This window comes from Lissotriton vulgaris, unplaced genomic scaffold (assembly GCF_964263255.1).
Source record: "Lissotriton vulgaris unplaced genomic scaffold, aLisVul1.2 SCAFFOLD_1706, whole genome shotgun sequence".
Lineage (NCBI taxonomy): Eukaryota > Metazoa > Chordata > Amphibia > Caudata > Salamandridae > Lissotriton > Lissotriton vulgaris.
Genome location: NW_028246877.1, coordinates 5,477 through 26,827, shown reverse-complemented (window position 1 = coordinate 26,827; position 21,351 = coordinate 5,477). Strand labels below are relative to the sequence as shown.

Below are 21,351 nucleotides of genomic sequence, written 5' to 3'. Positions count from 1 at the left end.
GCGCCGCCCATTCCATATGAAGTTGGCCAGTTCAGCTTGGGTTTGACGAATCCATCCCTCCGGCGGCCCCATAGAGGCAGCTCTGAATAAGTACAATATTTGCGGTAGAATCGTCATTTTAATCGCTGCCACCTTGCCAAGCCAAGACAGTGGAAGGTGTTTCCACCTGCCCAACTCCGATCGAATCGTGTGTCTAAGTTTCGCATAGTTTAGGCGGACCGTGCCCTGCAGAGTAGGTGCCAGTTGGACACCCAGGTATGGGACGGCCTCCGATGCCCATGGGAAGGGGAGAGGCCCTGTAAGAATGTCTTCGTGGACGCCTCCAAGGAGAGGTCAAGCGCCACAGATTTGCTAAGGTTAACCTTAAAACCAGCCACCTCCGCGAAGGTGTCAAGTACCGCCACACAGGCCGGGAGGGACTCACGAGGGGAGGAGAGGGACAACAGGACATCGTCCGCGTATAGGCTGATGGTATGTTCAAAGGCCCCCATCTTGATGCCACGAATCTCTGGGTTAAGTCGCACTACTTGTGCCAGGGGTTCCATATATAAGGCAAATAATAAGGGGGAGAGAGGACATCCCTGCCGCGTGCCACGTTCTATAGGGAAGCGGGGCGACGAGCACCCATTGACCCGTACTGTCGCCGAGGGCCTTGAATAGCAGTTGAGCACCCATGCGCGGAAACGGTCACCCAATCCGGCCCTCATCAGAACCCGCTCCAGGTACGGCCAATGGACGCGGTCGAAGGCCTTCTCTGCGTCGATGGACAGTAGCATATATTCCCCTTCCGTGTGCGTGGCCTTTTCTATAAGGTGTAGTGCCCTTTTGGTGTTATCGATGGTTTGGCGTTCCGAAATAAACCCTGTTTGGTCTGGGTCGATCAGTCTCGGCATCAGTGGGCCGAGTCTCGTGGCGAGGATACTCGTATAGAGCTTCAAGTCTATATTGAGAAGCGAGATGGGCCGATATGCTGCGCAGCTCGTTTTGTCCTTCCCCGGTTTAGATATCACGGAAATGGTGGCATCTAGCAAGTCTTCCGTGATCGCTCCTGGTTCAGAGAAATGATTGAATAGAGTGGTAAGTAGCGGCACCACCTGCACACAGAATTTTTTATAAAAGAGGGCCGTGAAGCCGTCCGGCCCTGGGGCTTTCCCCAGCCGGAGCCGGGAGATGGCCGATATTACCTCTTCGGGTCGTATGTCGCCTTCCAAGGCCGCCTCCAGGTCTGTGGTAAGCACCGGTAGTTGGGCAGAGTCTAGGAAGGTATCGCCCGCTGCCAGAAATCTGAACCCCCCCAGTGAGAAGTGGTAAGATAAGAGTCTCCCCTTGATTTCCGCTCCCTGTCTCAGAACCCGCCCCCGGAACCTTCTTGCCACTAGTATGGCAACCCCAGCTTTCTTGTGTGGTGCGGACGAAAAAAACTGGTGTGGAAAGTTGTGTGCTTTCATGCGTGTGCAATCGTTCTGCAATAAGTGCGTCTCTTGGAGGAGACAGATATCTGCTTGTGAGTGCTCGAGGCACGACAGTACTGCCCTACGTTTGATAGGGTTGTTGAGACCTCGCACGTTCAGCGAGAGGATGCGCACTTCAGTAGAGGCCATAAATCATTATCCGTACCTCCCTCCCCCGATCGCCATGCTGACCTTCAGTGCCCACAATCCCTCCCCGACCGGGCTCCTGGATCGTGCCGTGTCGCGTCCAGCTGCGGCCTGCCCCCTGCAACTTGGAATGCCCACTTTGCCTGTCACTTCGGAACCCCCTGGACCTGGAACCCCTCCCTCGCCAACCCACAACCAAAACTACCCTTACCCTACCCCCATGCACACCTCCAGTCACCCTCCACCCCCCCCCGGCCCCCCCCCCCCAACTTCCCCAAACTGAAAACCTTAAGTCAAAGTGCCAGAAAAGTACATCACTGTCCATCATCTCTCACAGACGACTGGAAAAGTACAAAGAACAGTCCTGTCCCTCATCCACAGTCGTAGATGAAGAATTAGGGTCACAATCGGGGAAATGTGTCGGAGTCCATAGCCGCCGCCGGCGTAAGTGGTCTCAGCCCCATCGTTCACATCAGAGCCTTAACTCCGCCATAATGGTGGTCATCCGCTGTCGGACTTCTCCAGTCCCTGCGCCACGGTTTCCACTGCTGCTCGTTGACCTTCCTCTATCTCCGTTGCTGCTGGGCGCCTCGGTTTGCGACGTCGCCGTTGCTGCTTCCATCGTCCGGGGGTTTCTGCGCCGGCAGCACCCTCCCCGGAGGGGACCTCATCCTCCGCCGGCTCCTCAAGGCCCAGCAGATTGCAAGCGTCCCTGAGAGAGCGCAATTGGTGAATTTTGTTGTCCAGCCTGAACACCAGGCGGAAGGGATGACCCCAGCTGTAGGAAATGTTGCGCTTCCGCAGTTCCGCCGTGACCGGCCTGAAGGTTCGTTGCTTCTCTAGTGTGATGGCAGCGAGGTCCTGGTACAGAGTCGGCGAGTGTGTTCCAAAGGAGACCGCCCCCAACTGGCGCGCCTTGCTAAGAATCTCTTCCTTCATTCTGAAGTCCTGCACACAGACCAGGATGCCTGCCGGGTGGGCCGCATTAGCTCTAGGCGGGCCCGTCCCGTGGGCCCTATCCAGCCGAAGAGGGGAGTCCGCAGGCCGGCCCAAAATGTGGTTAAACAGTCCCTGGGTAAATTGAAAGAGGTCTTCCGTGTCGAGGGACTGCTTCACTCCCCTAATCCTGATATTATGCCGCCGAGAGCGGTTCTCCAAATCCTCGGCATGAGTTTGGAGGTCCACCTGTTGGTCATGTATGCAAACTATCTCCTGTCGCAGCGCCTCTATCTCCACGTCTCGCTCATCGCTTTTGGTCTCCAAATACGCCACCCTTTCACCTATGGCGTCGGTGTCGTGGCGTACTTCCTTTATTTCCTCCTGCAGTTCTTTCTTTAAAGCGTGGATGTCCTCCCGTAGGCCAGTGAAGAGGGACTCCAAAAAGGACCGTGTGACGGGTCCCTCGAGGTCCGTCTTTCCCAAGGACGGGGAGTCTGAGGCCTTCTTCTCGGCGTCAACCCGTTGGCTGGATGTGGCAGCGTCTGTCCGCTTCCCCATCGTGTTAGGGGTGAAGAGCTCCTTGATGGTGCGGTCTTTCCGGAGCCTCCCCGAGGACATGTCCTTTCGAGCCCCTCCGAGCCCCTCCGACCCAGCCACCACCAGTGCTGCTAGCCAATGAGTTCTCCAACCACGAGCGTGCAGGGGGCCTGTTGGGCCAGACAATTACGCAGGGGGTACCACCAAGGCCCATCAGGGAACCCCCGAATCCCCCCTCGTTGTCCAGAAGATGCCTCTGTGCGTCTAACCGCCCCACTGGGTCCCTTCAGCCGGTCTGGGTCAGTAGCCGCCGGTGCCTCCTTGCTCCTGGCTCCGCTCGAGCCTCTAGCTGCTCCTGGCTCCGCTCAAGCCTATAGCTGCCCACTAAGGGCTGCACATCTGCGCTCTGTCTGTAGCGCCGGGGCTGAGCTGGTGCCCCCAGGACGCTACACAAGGGGCAGTCTGTCTGTTCAAAATGGCGGGCGCTCGCCCAATGGCGCCAAAGGCCGCACCGGACCCGTCAGCGCGAGCCCTGCAAAGTCCCGATGCGGCGCCACACCTGGCGCGCCGGTTCTGTCGGCCTCCGCCTACAAGTGCTTCCCTCGCGCTGCACCTCACCTCCGTTCGGGGGGACCTGGGGACCGTCCCCCGACCTCCGTGTTCCGCCAACGGGTCCACCACACTCGGCCGCCCGTGCGGCCGCTTCTAGACGTCCCGTCCTCAACCTCAGCCACAGCGATCGCCTGCTAGTGTATCCGCAGCAGCCCCCGGACCGATCTGCCCCAGGGGCCTCGCGCTGATAGTGCGCGGGCCGGATCCACTGCCAATCCGCCGGGCCTCGCGTAGTCTGTTGCCGCCCGAGGCACCTCCCAGCCGGACGTCTCTACTTGGGCTCTCGGCCACGCCCCGCGGCTCCGCTCTGCTAGGCCAAGCCCGGCCTCGTTCACGGCGCCTCTTCTGTCCCGGTTCCGGGCGTCCCTCGCGTCGCGCCGCCTGTATCACCGCAGGCTAACCCCTCCTGGCGGTAAGCGCTCTCAGCCGGGACCCACCGATGGGGGACCGGAGCGGTACAAGGTGCTTTAAAGACGGCCGGCGGCGGGAGCTCCTGGAGACGCGTCCACTCACACCGCCATCTTGGCCACGCCCCCCTGGGACCTTTTTAGAAGCATAAGAGTCCTTTCCACATAACAGGAAGTCAGACAGATGGCGAGAAATCTGTGACTGAATAGAGTAGTCATCAGAAAAATTGTTACCAAAGGTAAGGAACATGTTCTTCTGATGGGATACATCTAACTGCAGAGTCCTCCCCTTTAGAATAGACACCAACACCCAGACCAAAATGTCCTGCAGGACTGAACGGCCAAAATGTCCTTTCTGTCGGACCTGTCTGTCAGGAAATAATGCTTTGTGAACATGCACTGATAAACAAGTTACTTGCCTTTTATAATGCTTTAGTAGACTTTATTTAGCCATAGATTCCTCACTTTAGAATATTCTGCAGATGTTAAACTGGATCCAGAAGTTTCAAGCTGTGAGCAGGTAGGTTGCACCTTTCAGCTCAGAGTCAGCGATGTGGGCCAGAAATGATATGCACAGTACCTATATGTTGCAGCTTTTGAGGAACCTAGCCCCAACAGGTGGCTTGAACAAACAAGGGAGGTCCGGCAACCGCGAAAGAACCTCTGTGCCTAATCCAGAGCCACAAGAATAACTTGGGCCCAGTGTGATCTTCTTGAGAATTCTGGGCAGGAGGGGTACTGGCTGAAAGGCGTAAAGGAGGCTAGAGCACCAATCGAGACGGAATGCGCCTACAACCGATAGCCGCCTTGGAAACTCCAGCATGCAAATCTGCTGATATTGTGTGTTCTCGCGGGGGCAAACAGATCTAACCATGGCTCTCCCCACTCCTGAAAGAGATGCTGCACTACCTCTGGATGGAGACGCCATTCGTGATCCGCTAGGCATCTCCAGCTGAGGTTCAGAGAGCCGACGGGAAGGTACGACTCCAGGAACGGCTCCGGGACCTTCATTATTTATTTAAAGAAAGGGTAAACTCATCAGCTCACTGAACCTGGTACAGCAATCTGAATCTACAAATAAACTGGCAAACAACTGTAAGAATTGAATCCAAAAACTGTGACCCCATAAGGAAGTGTGGTACCATTAAGAAAAATATCTTAGAACAAAAGTTCTGCCATTAAAGACTCAACAAAAACAGGATTAAGACTCAGCCACTTTAAAAACCAAAAACAGAGCTTAATTGAATCAGGAAAAATCAGATAAAACTTAATTAGGAAAAACAAATGAAAGACCGCCTGTTTAGCAAATATGTTCAACATACCTCAAGGTACTTCAATCCACAAGGTGAGGAATCAAGAATTACCCTGCAGTGTGGCTGATGAAGATTAAGCCCGACTGTAGCACAAGGGAACTACTGCAAAATGTGGTGTTCCAATGAGTAAGGAGATCAGAAGCGGGCGGCTCACACGCCATTCTTTAGAACAAAATGGTTGTCTCATGGGTAAAAATTGAAGGACTAGCGTCTCATATCATAGGAGTAAAAAGTGAAGAAGGACTTGAAAAAAGGGGGTTGCAAAATAGAGAAAAGGATTGACAATTAAGTACAGTTTCCAAAACCGACTAGAAAAAAGAAGAAAATCCTGTCAATATGGTATAGTTAACAAAACCTTCTTGGAAAGGGGGAAATTATGACAGTTGGTTAAGAATTATCATATCAAAATAACTTTTTCATCTGATGGATACTTCTCCCTGCACATTTCTCACCTGTAGAGCAGATCACAGAGAAATACCCTGCCTAAGTAGGAGGGTTGATGGATGGTCAGACAACAAAATCCTGCAGAACCGACCAGGCAAAGTGTCCATCCCTACACACTTCAGAGTACAGGCAGTGGTGCTTAGCAAATGTGTGCAGGGATGTCCACATCACCACCTTGCATATATCTGCAATGGGAACACCTGTGGCCCCTTGACAGTGCCTACTGCATAACTATTCTGAGCAAGGGATAGTGCGTACTGCAGTACCTGTGACACCAAGCAACGAAGTTGCTCCAATTGCCTGAGTAAGCAGATTTGGTGGAAGGATGATGCACAATTGAAAATAGCCCAGATGTCACCGCTCAATCTCCAAGCATGTAAGTGGAGGCCTTGGAGATTGGGGTTAAGAACCATTCCCCCTCGACAAGGAGAGAAGGTGCAGCAAGAGTGGAAGTCTTAATAGGGGACATGTGTAGAAGCGCGGGAAGTCTGCATACCACACCTCCTCAGCCAATTTTGGGCAATTATTATGACTTTATCTCGGTTTCTGTGAAACGTCCTTAGAATCAAAGGTAGGAGGGGAAACCTGTAATACAGCTGAAATGTCCACCTCAACTAAATTTACTGAGTCTACCCTCGACGGATACTAGAGGACACAGAATTGCTGACAATGAGCATTTTCTGAAAAGGTGAACAAAACCAACTGAAAAGTGTCCCACTGAGCATAAGATGTCCAGGACTATCTTTCGTAGAAGACGCTACTAGTGATCAGTAAGATCAGGCTGACGTTGACGTTCAGAGACCCCCCTAGGTAATTGGAGGTAAGCCAGATCCCTTATTGGTGTCCCTAATACCACAGTCTCAATGCTTCCAGGCACAGGAGGCAAGAGCCTACTCCCCCTTGTTTGTTGACATACCACATTGAAGTTGTATTGTCCGTCAAGGTCTGGACGGACTGGCCTTAGATGGAGAAGGAGGTCTGTGGCGCCAGCCGAATCACCTGCATCTCTAACAGGTTGATGTGAAGAACCTGTTCCTCTGCAGGTGACACTTGGGCTCACTGACTGAAAAGCCCAGGCCGAACAGCAGAGATACTGGCGACCACAAATCCCAGAACACCACCCATGGCGAATTTGCTTTGATTAGCCAGAAGTCCAGATATGGAAAGATAGAGATGGCCAACCTTGTGAGATGTGCCGCCACCACTGCAATCACCTTTGTGAAGACTTGAGGTGTCAATGTCAAGCTAGAGGGTAGTACCGCAAATTGGTAGTGCGTAGTACCAGCCATAAATTGATAGTGCTGCTGATGCCACCTCAGGTTAGGGAAGTAAACATCTTATAGGCTAAGAAACACCGTCCAGCCTCCAAGCTCCAACGCCAGCAGAACTTGAGCTAGGATTAGCATCGTGACCTCCTTTTTGAGGAAGAGGTTCAGGCCTCTGTAGTCCAGGATCGGACGCAGACCGCCGTTCTTCTTGGGCACCTGTAAGTAACATGCATAACATCCCTGTGCCTTTTCCTATTCCAACACTAACTCCACAACTCCTTTCTTCAGACATGCTGCCCCCTCCTGTTAAAGAATGGCCAGGTGGTCTGAGGGGGTGGAGGAAAGAAGGCAGGGGGGCATAAGGGGTGAAGCCTAAAGAAAATGGAGGGTGTAACCACTTTACACGATCTGAAGGGCACACTGGTCAAATGAGATGGCCTTCTAGGCTGAGAGAAAAGAGGACACGCTCCCAGCTAAGTGATGGGCTTCCAGGCAGAGAGAAAGCAGGACACACTCTCAGCTACAGGTGGAGGTTGGGAAGTAAACGAGGTTTGCTTTCCTGAAGGTGCAGGGAAGGAGAAGGGTTGCTAAATGGAACCTTGGCCCCTTCCTCTGGATCTATGTCTGTACTGCCTAAGCAGTGGATTTTGCTACTGCTGGTCTTGAGGCCAATATTGTTGCCTGTTGCAAAAGGAAAAGCCCCTAGCGAAGCCACGAAAATGGTGAAATTGATGGTAATCCCTTGAGGTGAAACGTAGTTGTAAGAACATGGAAGGAGTGGTGGCCTTACTGGTCTTGAAGTGCTATAATGCAGAATTGGCTTTGCTGACAAGCGCACTCCATCAAGCTATCTGTACATCCACGAAGTTCAAGGTTCTTAGTCCGGCCTGCCTCCCGATCGAGACTGAGATACCCATCGCCAACGCAATTAAGTCCTGAACCACTCATTGAATATGCCGGAACATGTCTTCCGGCACATGGAGGAACTACCATTTGGCCCATATTCCACAGGGCATGGGGGAATCTTGCTTGTAGACACTTCGCATTTATGGATTTAGCGCCAAGCTGCCCACAGAGAAGGTCTTCTTTCCTCATGCTCTAGGTGCTTCAACTCTCTGTCATCGGGGGTGTATCGGAAGGTCTATCCCGATTGTCCAGAGCAGGAAGCCTGAATCAATGACCGGGAGCAAGGCGATACCAACAAGCAACCAGCCTGTTAACAGTCATGGCAGAGGAAGATATCTCACACACTGCCATGACTAGCTCTAAGAGGGCCTTGTTAAAGGGGAATAGGGGTTCCTTTGTAGTGATAATGGCAGGATCATCTTCGTGAGGACATTAGTCTTCGTCTCTGCAGTTGGAGTTGCAGATGTTGTGCATCTGCAGCCTTCACTATGATCTTATGAAGAAAATTCACCTCAGGTATTGGTGGTCCAGTGAGGAAGTCAATAGCCACTTCAGGACAGATGTCCAGGCTGCTTGCAGATAAGCCTTGAAATTCTCCTTGTGGATTTTGATCGAAGTGCATATTCAGGGTGTCTGAATCAGTGCCAAAGATTTCAAGCAGCCTTTCCCTGTATTGTTCCTCTGCAATGAGGCGCTTTGCCTCCCTATGAGATCGCATTTTGGGAGTGGCATTAGGCACCAGTGGTATTGTTTCCGAAGTCAGAGGTGGAGGCGGCACTGGTGGTAATAGCACTATCCATGGCATTGTGTATCGCTGTGTGAAAGAAATGCTGGGCCGGCACCAGGGCCAGCGGTGCTGCATCAGGGCCATAGGCATGAACAATGGTTATCAGTTTGGTGTGAAAGAACCCATACAGGTGCTGGTTGGCACTGACACCTAAAGGAAATACAGTGCATGGCATTGAGAACATCCGCAAAGACCCGACCCAGTAGTTAGTATCTTGGGGTATGCTGGAGTTGGTGCAGGGTAGACAGACAGCGCCGTTCCTGACGCAGATTAGTCCAATGGAGAAAGGGCCCAGTTTGGGTCCAGTGGAACCAAACCACTGGATCGAGGCCATTCAGAGGGTGATGACCAGCTCAATGTCAACTATCTCTGGCTTCGAGGATGAAGGTTCTTAGGGAGTGGACTTACCTGTTAAGTGCTTTAAGCTCTTTTTATGTTTCCTCGTCTTACCCCTGGAGGAAGAGGATGGAGACTTTGAACAGTGCCTGGAACTCTTCCAACTCAGATGGTCCTTCTTGGCCCGAGCCATCAAGAGCTTTCTTTGCTCTTCCTTTATGGCCTTTGGGGGCATGCTTCAACATGAAGCACTGGTCCTGGAGTCATGGTCCGACAATAGGTAACAGACACATGCCATGGGGGTCTGCGTTAGACATTTGTTCCGCGTAATGCCTACAGGGTTTAAACCATGGCTTCTTGGAAGGAAGTATAAGCTCCTGCTCTGGATCGAAAGGGCAGCAAAAAGGGAACTGACATTGCACGGGCGTGTGCTATATGGCTTTAGTTACCTCACATGACACCATTTCTGGCAGCGATCTGAAGCCACCATGTGAGAGCTTTGAAGTTCCCGGATCCAATGTGGCACCTGGATTTGTTCTAAAGCTGAAGAATCTGCAGGTAGACATATCCATAAGAAGCAGATATGAGGGATGAAAAATCTCAATGTAGTACGCTTCCACCTAAAGGGTCCCTTTCCCATACTATGATAAGGTAAAGGCATGTGCAGGTAGTGATGAAAGTGGGTGGGAATCACTAATGAGGATGGTGAGAATTCATTTCTTAAGCACAGTACTTTTGACATAGAAAGACTAACAAATTTGCAGAAGAAACCAAAGACCCAAAAAACAAAATAGGCGCTGAGCAAGGGCCGCTCTTCCTACAATGGCATGAGGAGCCACACAAGCATAAGCAAGAATCCCAAGTCTGAGGAATGTGACATACCGAGGAGAGACTAGAGTACCAAATTAGTTAGCTTAGGAACCAAGTTCTCTGTCTCCTCCATATCGACTCCCCAGCCCACTCAACCACAGGAAAAAGAGAAATAGATTTATATCCAGAGGGATGAGGATCTGTTGAATATGTTGTCCATGCGAACCAATGGGGCCAGGGGTTTCGCACCTGTGAGAATCCTGGCGACTAGAGCACAATGAAATAACATGCAAGAGAGCTCTGAGATACGACTGACAGAGAGGCGTGGACAACTAGAAAGGAGGCTAATTCCACTACTCAGCATCGGTCAAGGGCCTGTTTACAGTCCGTTCAGGGACACAAAGACCACTGAAAATGAAATCCTACTATTACCTTAGAAAGTTTTCGGCAGATTGCAGAACAATTGTCTAGAACGCATTTCTCTTCTCTCCACTCAAGTGATACTGATAGGGGTCCTCTCCTTCACAGAGTGGTTTCCCCCTCCTTCACAGATCTATTACAGTCGTCAACCAAGGCTTCCCCGCTGACCTCTCTGACAACTCTTACAGCTGTACATACAAACCACTCCAAGGCTACATGCCATTAATGTATCTCCCTTAAGTTTAGCTCCTGTCTCACACGTTAAGGTTTACTCGTTAGGACAATCCACAAGCAGGGTCATAGCTTCCTTTGCCTAAAACTGTACACCTATTTTATGTTCTCTTTTTTGCCTACACTGCCTTTATGTATATTTGGCACTGTGTTCTTTTAGTTTGTGCATATGTGGCAATTCGGTTTGCCCCTGTTTGAACTGTTATCTTTTTGGTTTCTACTAGTGGCTGCATCTCTGTATCGTATATAGAGGGAACACTAGAGTGATTCAGGGTAGAAGAAGTCAGTTTCTAAGGCATACCACTGGGATGTGTGTCAGTCTTCTGCCTTGGTTAGCCAATAAGCATCTGTGCCTGCAAATACATTTACTCTGTTCCTAAGCAATGGTGTCTGTGTTTTCTTTGCGCCACTCCGAGAAGGGCTAGAAAAGTTGTTCTATGACAATGTTTCTCTAAAGCAGACAAGGGTGGAATGGCTGCAAACACTAACAGTAAGCTTGCAGCTTTTGAGAAGATTTCCTTGGCAGATTCTAAAGCAAGCATTTAAAAAGCAAGTTCAGGCTCAACTTTGGATACTTGTCCTCCTAAGGTTCTAGTTTGTGCTGCTCCGCACATTAATGATCTGGTTAACACACTGTTTAACAAGTCTTTGGAACAAGGAATAGTGCCCACTGCCTGGAAAAAGAAGTTAGAGATGCCTTTACTTTTAAAAAAACAAATGCCTACCCACGCTGCTTGAGTAACTATAGACACATCTCTTTTCTTTCAGCACTTGCAAAAATGCTGGAAAAACGAGTTAATGGCCATATTAACAGGTTTACTGAGGGAAATTAATTTTCCTACCCTCTCAATATAGATTTCGCTCCGGGTCGGTACTGAAGTAGCGTTGTCATAGGTCACTGTACTCATTATAACAATTTCGACTGTGGGGAAAAAACAGGGCTGATTCTGCTTGACCTCTCGGCTGCATTTGAGACGGTGTCCCTCAAGATTTTCTTTAAGAGATTGGAAGAAGCAGGAATCGTAGATTAAGCTTGAAGGTGGTTCAAGTCCCTCCTATCTAATAGACTAATATGCAAATATCCTGTATTTGGGGGCACGGTGGAACTTCTGAATAAACTCCAACTGGTGCAGAAAGCTGGATCTTGTCTCACTCTGAATATCCCTAAAATCAGCCCATAGGGAATGGCCTTAAAGCACTGCCTTGGCTTTCTATCAGGCAACGAGTCAAATTTAAAGCGTTAATGATCACTCACAAAGCACAACACAAAAGAAGTCCTACTTTCCTTCAGGTAGGAGTTGAACTGTAAGTTCTGAATAGAGCACTCCGATCAGCCAACCAGAACCTTCTTTGCATTCTTAAAGTCCGAAAGGCCAGAATGGTGGCAGATCCTTTTGCTTATGGGGAGCCTGGCTATGGAATACCTTGCCAATGAAATTATGGGAGACTAAAATGGAATCAGCTTTTAAAACTGGCTTACAACCCTTCCTTTTAAGAGAAATGCAGTTGAATGTCAGTTCCTTAATTGGCTAAGCGCTGAGATGCTCCCTGCAGGAGGAGCTGTGCATGCCTATCAAATGGATTTTCATTCATTCATTCACTTGGTCATTGGGTTGGAGGGCAGAGCGGATTAAAAATGCTGTTTGCTATGACTAAACTTAAATAGGAGCTATAAGTCAACAGGCAAACACACAAATATATTGTAACCCATCAAGTAATGTTAGTAGCCTTTTGGGGTGACAGGAATGAGTATTCTGTATTTGGAATGAGACAGCTGAATTATAAGTACCATTGCCACTATTAAGAACATTAGCCATGGTTCTGTACTGTTTATGCTTTATCACTCACATGAAAAAACACAACAGTCAGTCAAAGGTAATGACAAACAAAACTACCAATGAAACCAAGTAAAACATTATGTTGAATCTATGATTCACTGTCATGCTAGCTAGAAGTCAAAGAAAGGTAAAAAAAATCCCAGCTCCAAAGTGCCATCTAAATGAAGAAACAAACCCTGAGACGGAAATGGCAACTGTTAATCTACTAGTTAAATATTCCAAAGCGAATTTAAAGTACTAGAAATCATTTGACAATTACATTTCTCAAATTCTCCACAGCTATGCTGCCTTAAAATCTGTTCAACAAAGCGGACACCCCATTGTAATTCTAGTGTAAGTGTGTACCTAAATATATTACAGGATACAGTGTAAAGTATGTAGCATCTAAAAGTGAATCAGGCTTTAGAATAAAAGCAGTCGCTCTTACCTTTTACCATGTACAACTACCCCTGGATCTTGTGACTTGGCTTCTAGCTCCTGCACTTCATCGACCAATGTCTTAAAACTGGTTCTCTTAACACTGCAATTGAAAATGTGGATTATGGAAAGAAAGGCTCAACATGGAAAACTAGCATCTAAGTTTTAGACTAAGTTCTATTTCTAAGACAAATTTAAACTATATAAACAAAGTACTTAATTCAACAAACATCGAATTAACATTGAGCTTTTTTTATTATCACAACTACTAAAAATGTTTTCTAATTTATCACGTTATCATATAATATACTACTGTTTACTATGGACCTAAGTAGTGACAGTAAAACCATCTTTGCATGCTATTCCACATGTACATAAATAAGAAGTGAGGTTCTTCTATGTCAATAAGGTAAAAGTAATTAGTTATATAATATTAGAATGTACTGTTTACTACAGACCAAAGGAGTGATAGTAATACCATCTTTGCATTTTATTCCACAGGTACATAAAAAAGAAGTTAGGTTTTTCTATGTGAATAAGGTAAAAAGTTTCAGGTACAACATGCTAATAAAAACATTGTTATTTACACTCACACTTTGTATACTACATCCAAAAGTAAAGAGGTCACCGGAATAAAAAGAAGACCCATCCAGAAAACGCCAGAGCTGAACATCATGTTAGCCTGAAAAACACAAATCAGGAGAATGTATGAGTATTTCTCATCTGTGGATGAAAACAGACCCTTTTATACTGTGCTGTTTCCAAATGTTAGCCAGAGAGGAAACCAAACTGTAGTACATTTTTATACAAAGCATTTAACAGAGAACCGAAAAAGCTATTTAATGCAGCCAATCTGATAAAAAATATGAACAAATTAGGATGTTTGCACTTTGTGCCGCATTTGTACATGTGACTTTGAAAGAACACAAAGCACGCAGCATCCAATTTACCGAAAAATTAGCGTTTCTTTCATCCTGTAAAACAGGGAAATATTTTTCGGAAAATTGTTGATGAAATGTTACACTGAGCCTTGTGCAGTTAACAAGACGCCAAGAGTGTAGGTTAACGCCGAAAAAAGACATTCTAAAAGCAGAAAAGAAACAGATGATTTGCTTCAAATTAAGTAGTATGTCAAATAAATATTAATGTATATTATTGGATTCTGCAACAACCGGAAAATATTACGTTCAAACGCTTTAAATTCCTTCAGTTGCACACCGGTTGCCAAATAGGAAACAAAAACAAAAGACATTTGTGAAGTAAAATAATAAGAGAAAATGAGCCATGGTCTGATTTTTTTGTACAACGCGCTAACCCCCTGCTACAGAGGTAAGTACTACTGCTGCACGAAAAAGCATTCTCTGATTAACAAATTACTGTCTGTCAGTTGGCAGCAATTACAATAGTACACATGCCTTGGCAAAGAAATTAGATGTCCAAGATTAAAAGCAGCATACCTGGGTCCTATACGCTAACAATTAGTTTGTTTCATTCCTTAGAGTATAATTAGCTCTCAAACATGGCTCCATGAGTCTGTCAAACAGAAAAAGTGAGGCATGTCAAATGCTGTCATTGTTCTTAGTTTGCAGCAAAATTTCTGGAATGCCGGTAGAAATTTTTTGCTATTATGAGTAAAAAAGAAGGCAGGTCCGCGTTGCAGCATTCTGCTTCTGTTGTATGAAATGAAAGCGCGATACTACCGTGGTGCGCGAGAGGCCTCGCGCCGTGCCAGCCTCGGCTTTGACGCTCATGCGTGTTACACGCACGCGGCATTGCGCGCGGACGTCGTTTTACACATGGCACTAAAGGAGAGACGGGCGGGAACGACTGAGTTTATAAGATTAACAAGAGATTCCTAAAACTGTGTAAAACAACGCGGTGAACATTTAGTTTTCAAGTACCGTAATTGTTCTCAGGATCTTTCAAAAAGAATAAACACAAAAAGCAAAAAAATAGGATCTCTTTCCCTGCACGGCAGTGATTTCTGAATGGCAGACCGAGCTATAGGCGTAAAATGAACCCGTGACAGACACGATGCGAAGAACGTTTATCATAACGCGACAACATGCTTGCCTTTCGCATTCGCCGTATATTGCTTGCCACACGTCTCTGCAAGTCTAAATTGCCCAAAAATGTGAAGGAAGGGGACACGTATCTTCTACTACTGTCTTTGCAGCTTCCGCTGGTGAAAGAGCAAAAAGTGATAATGTAGCTCTTGGGATGTTAATTCTAACCATTGTCATGCTAACTACGGCAGACGGGACGACTGGAGCTCACCATTCAGTGGACCCGGCCTTTGGCTTTACGAATGAACATCATGAGTTGGGAGAGACTTTTTTTGCGTCATATTTGAAAGCCCTACGGTTTTTTTGCTAAAGCAGTTAATCCAAACTTAAAAGATTTAAAGCTGACATTCGTATTAAATACAGAGTGCCTCTTTGTATATTTTGGAGGAAGAGAGGAAAATACATTCCTCCTTCCTTTCTACCCAATAAAGCGCCTCCCCTTTCTCTCAAGAACCATTCTTTCTTTCTAACTTTTCACATCTCTGTGCTCGCAGAGAAATCATTAGGGAAATGGTAAACCAGCCCTTCTTAGACAATGGTAGTAACGGGAGCAGACTGTTCCACATGGACTCTGGATGCCTCTGTTAGCGGTTTACAAATTGTTCTTAATGTGTGGGATTTACGATTTATGCCAAGTTTTGTTCGTCCAGGCCCTGTGAAACCAATGGAATCCTGCCTCAAAAGTAAGTGGCTCACAGGGAGAATGAATCTTGAATAGAAAGCATAATACTTTAGAAAACATAAAATCCCCTTCACCCTTCTACGGAAAGTAACTTTTAGCCCAGGCAGCACATCTTCTTATGCGGTATTTAAAAAATATGTAAAGGGTTTCTTTTTACTCCCTAATACTTGTAAATGGGATGAGCTTTAACATATTTCTTTTTTTTGTAATTGGCAGAGTACGGTACTGGTATCTTTTAAACAATAGCTCCAGTAAAAATGCTATGTTTTACCTGTCTTTCAATACTTGGCTAACAGATTCATTGAACTAAGATGTTGGAAAAATCATTCAGATAAATTGTTCAGGCCTGAAGAAGCGCAGTTTTTACAGTCCAATGTTATATCATTCTTTGCTTGTAAATATAATTTTCGACTTTCACGGAGATTGGTATTCTCCCAAAATTTATAATCGATCACTTTTTTCCTGAAAGTATAGATACGTTTTTGCTCATCTTTTTCTTGCTAGACTTCCTTAAGTCAACATACAAACTTTCTAAATTGTTCTTCCCATTTGAATGGAAGACATTTAAAAAGTAAACGAAAACATAAAGATCAGGACATTTGTTTGCATCTAGACGGTTGCTTTTTTGGAACGGAATATCAGATCATTGCAAACGGGTCTACAGCCACCAGTTAAGCAAATACGACTCTTAGGCACATGCCTCTCCATCCAGTAATTTTTTGGGCTGCATTTTTGACCTCGCACACCATTAATCGGTTAAAAACTTTCAGCTTCCTCAGATTATGTGCTGTGCAAGAAACCTTTGGTAAGATACCGAAAACCATATTTATCTCTGCACTGGATGGAAGTAGAGAATGATAAAAGATAGTAGAATGTCTGTCTGGTAAATGTGATACACAAATTACCTTCAGAAAAAAAAGTTTTATTTTGAGGATTACTCTCTTCAATAAACAGCAGTGTAAAGAAAATATGCGTTTAATGGTAGCTGATTACTAGTACGACACACAAAATGTATTAACGTCAATACAACCTTTGAAGAGAACGGTTTCAATGAACGCAAATACAGAGGCTGAAATAAATCATAGTGGTTAAAATAAACAAATATTGTATTTTCATAAGTCGAGTGGGTGAAAAGTATTATCCAGACTCTTGCAAAAAGTTCCTGTGCAAAGAAGATCAAAAAAGATACTTTCGAGGTCAAACTGTAAAAGTTACCAAGGACATTTAAATCAGCTGCATTTGTCTGAAGGCCTTGTGACAAATGCACTTAACTGAAAGACCGTCACCCATGCACTCATAACTAGCAGACTCGACTACAGCAAAGCCCTCTATGCCGCAATCAACAGAACTCTTCTACACAAACTCCAAACCATCCAGAACGCAGCAGCCAGACTCGTCCTCGGGACTCCTCATCACAAGCACATGACCCAACACCTTCGCGACCTCCACTGGCTCCCCATTGAGAAGAGGGTCACCTTCAAGCTCCTCACCCACGTATATAAAGCCCTCAACAACATCAGACCCAAATACCTCAACAAGTGAGTATCCTTCCACGTACCCAAGAGGAATCTCTGCTCTGCCGACCTCGCCATGGCAGAGGTCCCCCGCATCCGCAGAAACAAAACCGGAGGGAGAGCCTTCTCCCACATCGCAGCAAAGACCTGGAACAAGCTCCCCGTCAACATCAGATGCTCCCCGACCCTGCACACATTCAGGAAGGACCTCAAGACCTGACTTTTCGACTGACCCTCCTCAGCGCCTTGATACCCTCATGGGTGAGTAGCGTACTATACAAACCCCTGAATGATTGATTGATTGAAAGACCTGCATCAACAGAACTTCAGCCAGGAACCGCTTAAGATAGTCAGTTGTTTGCTCCCTCATTACAGAAACAAATACAAATAGCTGGTCAGTGCTTAAATCAAGGAATAATACTTTGATCAACCCTAACCCTATTTCAAGCAGGTAAAAATCACCTCCATAAATCAGACATTTTTTTTTTTGCAGAGGTTAATTTTTTTCCAGTAAGCAATAAATACCTCGTAGCTTGGATACCACTATGGACAGCATGGTGCAAAGCAAGCTTAGAGAGCTTTGTTTAGTAATAGCCACGACTAACACATTGGGATAGGTGAAATAAATAAAAAATCCAAGGTATTTTCAGACTTATAGTCAGAAAAGCAGCAAGAGCTGGAAATGTTTGTGAACAGGATGCAATCCCAAATTCCAGCTAAATCACCCCAACCTTTACATCCTAGAGAACCTCAGCATCTGGTTTGGTAACCAATTTCAAACTGCTTTCATAACATTTAACCGTCAGGCCCTCACCTGTGGCAGATTATATTGGGCCTACTCACTCCACCGGACCCACACTAAATGTCATTGGTTTCCCTCCTGGAAATGCCATGGTAATTCCCCATTAATATAGAGCGATCATCATGTCACTCCCTTCAGGTCAACCTTTTGGCAGATAGAACAAAGGAGCACAACAGCAAAAGCAAGTATAGACAGTAGAAGAAATCGGAGCTCCCTACAATAAGTGGCTACATTACTAAAACTACTACACTTTCAAAGTTTTCATCAACCCTCACTAAAAGAACACCTTCCGTATTTTCAACTATTACGAGCCAAAAGGATTTAGTCTTCTGACCAAGTGTACAATGAAAACATGCAGTGTACCATTGATAAATTTCGGGAGCGAGGTTATCCAACTGATATCCTCAATCGAGCAACCACCAAGGCATCAACCATACACAGATCGTCTTTGTTGAAAACCAAAGAAAAAATTAAGCAACAAGAAAGAACAGCATTTATATCCAAGTACTCTACAGAAAGCCATTGCATCAAAAAAATCATACTCAAACACTGGTCACTATTGGCACTAGAAGAAGACTTCAATGGTATTTTTTCACTCCACCTAGGTTTGCGTATCAGCGGACAAGAAATTTGAAAGAAATACTAAACAAAAGAAGTGAATTGAAACCATCTACATACAAAGGAATTTTACCATGCCACAACTGTGGGAACTGCAATGCCATTATCAAAGACAAAGAATTCCGAGATCCTAGCCAAGGAACGGTAATCAAATTGAAAGTGTCTGCCACTTGCGACAGTCGAAATGTAATTTACATGCTCAAATGCCCATGTGACCTGGCCTATGTCGGCAAAACTGAACGAAAAATAAAAACAAGGTTGAATGAACACAAAAGTAACATTCGAACGAAGAGCCTGAAATCACCACTGGCAGTACATTTCAACACCCATAATCATACCCCCAGTCAACTCAGATTTCTTGTTCTGGAGCAACCAAGTATTCTACCAGGAAGAGATAATAGTCAACATCTACTCAGACGCGAGGTCTTCTGGATCAACCGTCTGACCACGATCCAACCGAAAGGACTCAATGATTGGCTGGATCTGAATTGCTTTTTGTAAACAGACACCATATGCGAAGCTACTATCTTTTGATGTGATGACTTATATACATTGGCATACCAGTTTTTTAAAATTTATTTATTTTTCTAATTCAAATGGTCATTAACTTTGTAACAATGACAGTGGAATTGACCTGATTCTCAACCACAATCCATTTGTTTTACATAGGTATACATTCCTTGGACATGTTCACAAGGCTTATTGACTCTGTCTGATACCTTTTCGACCCACATATCCCTAGTCCGTATTTCCGACCGTAATTAGTAATAGGCGCACTCTTTGCACTTCGTATTTCATTGTTAATGCTGGTTTACTTTCACTTTTTCAAGTTTAGATTTCAGCACCACGTAGGTCAGAACGGTTCGTTTCTGCCTTTTACAGTCTGTTTTCGTCTCACGCTGGACGCGTGAAGTATTTCTTTACTGTTGAGCCACGTGACGTGGCCGGTCACGTAATTTTGATCACATACCGGTAGCTGCGATTTCCGCATTCCATCACGCTACTTGTAGCAGAACTCCGCGAAATCTTTTGTGAGTGGGCTGCACGCGACCAACTTGGTAAGTGACCTCGGTGGTCATGATACACGCACCCCCCAGGCAGGGCTGATATTATTGTGGCGAAGACCTTTTAAATCGCCTTCTGTTACATCGGGACCTTTTTTCTTTCAGACCTATCCTATTCAACATAGTGGAACTCCGTGTGACATACGCTGATAAGGTATGATACTCACGAGATTGTTGAAAATAAGGGGGATGGCACCTCGATTACGCACCTTCTGTGCTGTATCACGTTTTAGATTGATTGTACTTTTCCGCTTTTTAGGGCACCGTTGTTCCGACATGTGCGACTTTTCACTTTAACATAACAGGTCCAAAGGTAGGACGTGTACAATTTATTATTTATCATTTGTAATTCAGCCTTGACTCGTTTATGTCTTTAGGCCACGTTTCCTTTCACTTCTATGAATCACCAGTATTATGCACCACTTCATAAAACGCACTCACTACGTGCATGTTAATTAGTGCTTGAGCCTTTTTTTAAACGCATTGCAATGAGTGTAAAAGACACGAAAAAGTGTTCTAAATCATGTGGGATATAAGATGTACCATACAGGTCGTAAATGGTTTAAACAAAGTGAAGATGATGTTGGTATATATAACCATGATATGTTTTACAATGATCGTAATGAATTACTGCATGTATTAATGTTTGTGTACAATCCTTTGTTTGCAGCACATATAATCCCCTGATGAAGGGCCAAGTGCCCGAAATGCATTGGGCAACTGAAAATGAATTATGAATTTTGAAGTTTGATGAACAAAATGATGTGAATTTAACTTAAAAAATACAGAAACAAAAAAACTTTTTTCAATAAAACTTTATTGATACAAACTCATAACAACATTTTGGAACATTTTTCTCCTTGAGTGCATTTGGTGACGCTACCCACATTTGGGATAGCGCTACACAACGTACTGATTCATTCTTCAGCCCCGAAAGGAGTACCAAATATCACCTACAGACCTTATAAGCAAACTCTTACCCTCCATTTGAATCAGGAGTGCGATTGTTCTACCACCACACAATTTTCATAGTGATCTAGTTGCCCATTTAGGGGAACCCATGTATGAGCCCTCTTTATTTCACCACCCTAACTTTTCGTTCTGGGCATGTTTCAAAGTACGTTTCCTTTTATATTCATCATTCCCTAGATAAATCCTCTAGAAATAAAATCAGAATGTCCCCGGCCTTCCCTCCACAACAACATTGCTGCTATCTCTCTTCTCATCAATCCAAACATGCTGAACGTTTTTCACAAAAAAAAGGATCTGAAGAAAGGGGTGGACAGGAGCATGGTCCAACTGATAGGACAGGATTTTAGACATGGCTTGTCCTCTCACCAGAATGCGGGATCTGGCTGATGAGGCAAAAATTAAAGGCATTCTAATTGATCCGGATACCCTCTTTAACTGGGCCCAATGGGCTACATGCATTTTGGGCAAAGCATACTCTCACATTTCCCATGTCAGGGGCAAACACTTGTTAGTGAAGATAGATCCCAAATTTAGCAGTTTTTTTGCACCAAAGAAGAGGGTCAACAAGCTAACAGCCTCCTGTTTGGAGATTCCTTCATCAAGGAACAAGGCAAATATGTATTCACATTTGCCACCATGGATAAGGCCCCTCTCTCTCTAGAGGGAAATATTTTCTTCTCTGGTTTTTGGCAGGGCCATCAATGACATGAGTTGCTTTGCCGGCCGTTATACCGCAAGAGGACAATCCTATAACTAAGGCTTCTTCAAGC

The 21,351-nt window shown here is 45.7% G+C and overlaps 1 protein-coding gene across 1 annotated transcript in view; it reads right to left on the bottom strand.

Annotated features, from left to right (window-relative positions):
• The window catches only part of LOC147665720 (putative phospholipid-transporting ATPase IA), an 82,684-nt gene extending 69,143 nt beyond the window's left edge, over positions 1-13,541 (bottom strand). Inside the window, exons 1-2 of the mRNA XM_086949565.1 lie at positions 13,457-13,541; positions 12,874-12,966 (exon numbers count right to left, since the gene is read on the bottom strand). Coding sequence (XP_086805691.1) covers positions 12,874-12,966; positions 13,457-13,539 — 176 coding nt within the window. The 5' untranslated portion in view covers positions 13,540-13,541. The remainder of the gene's footprint in view (positions 1-12,873; positions 12,967-13,456) is intronic.
• Between the last annotated feature and the right edge of the window lie 7,810 nt (positions 13,542-21,351).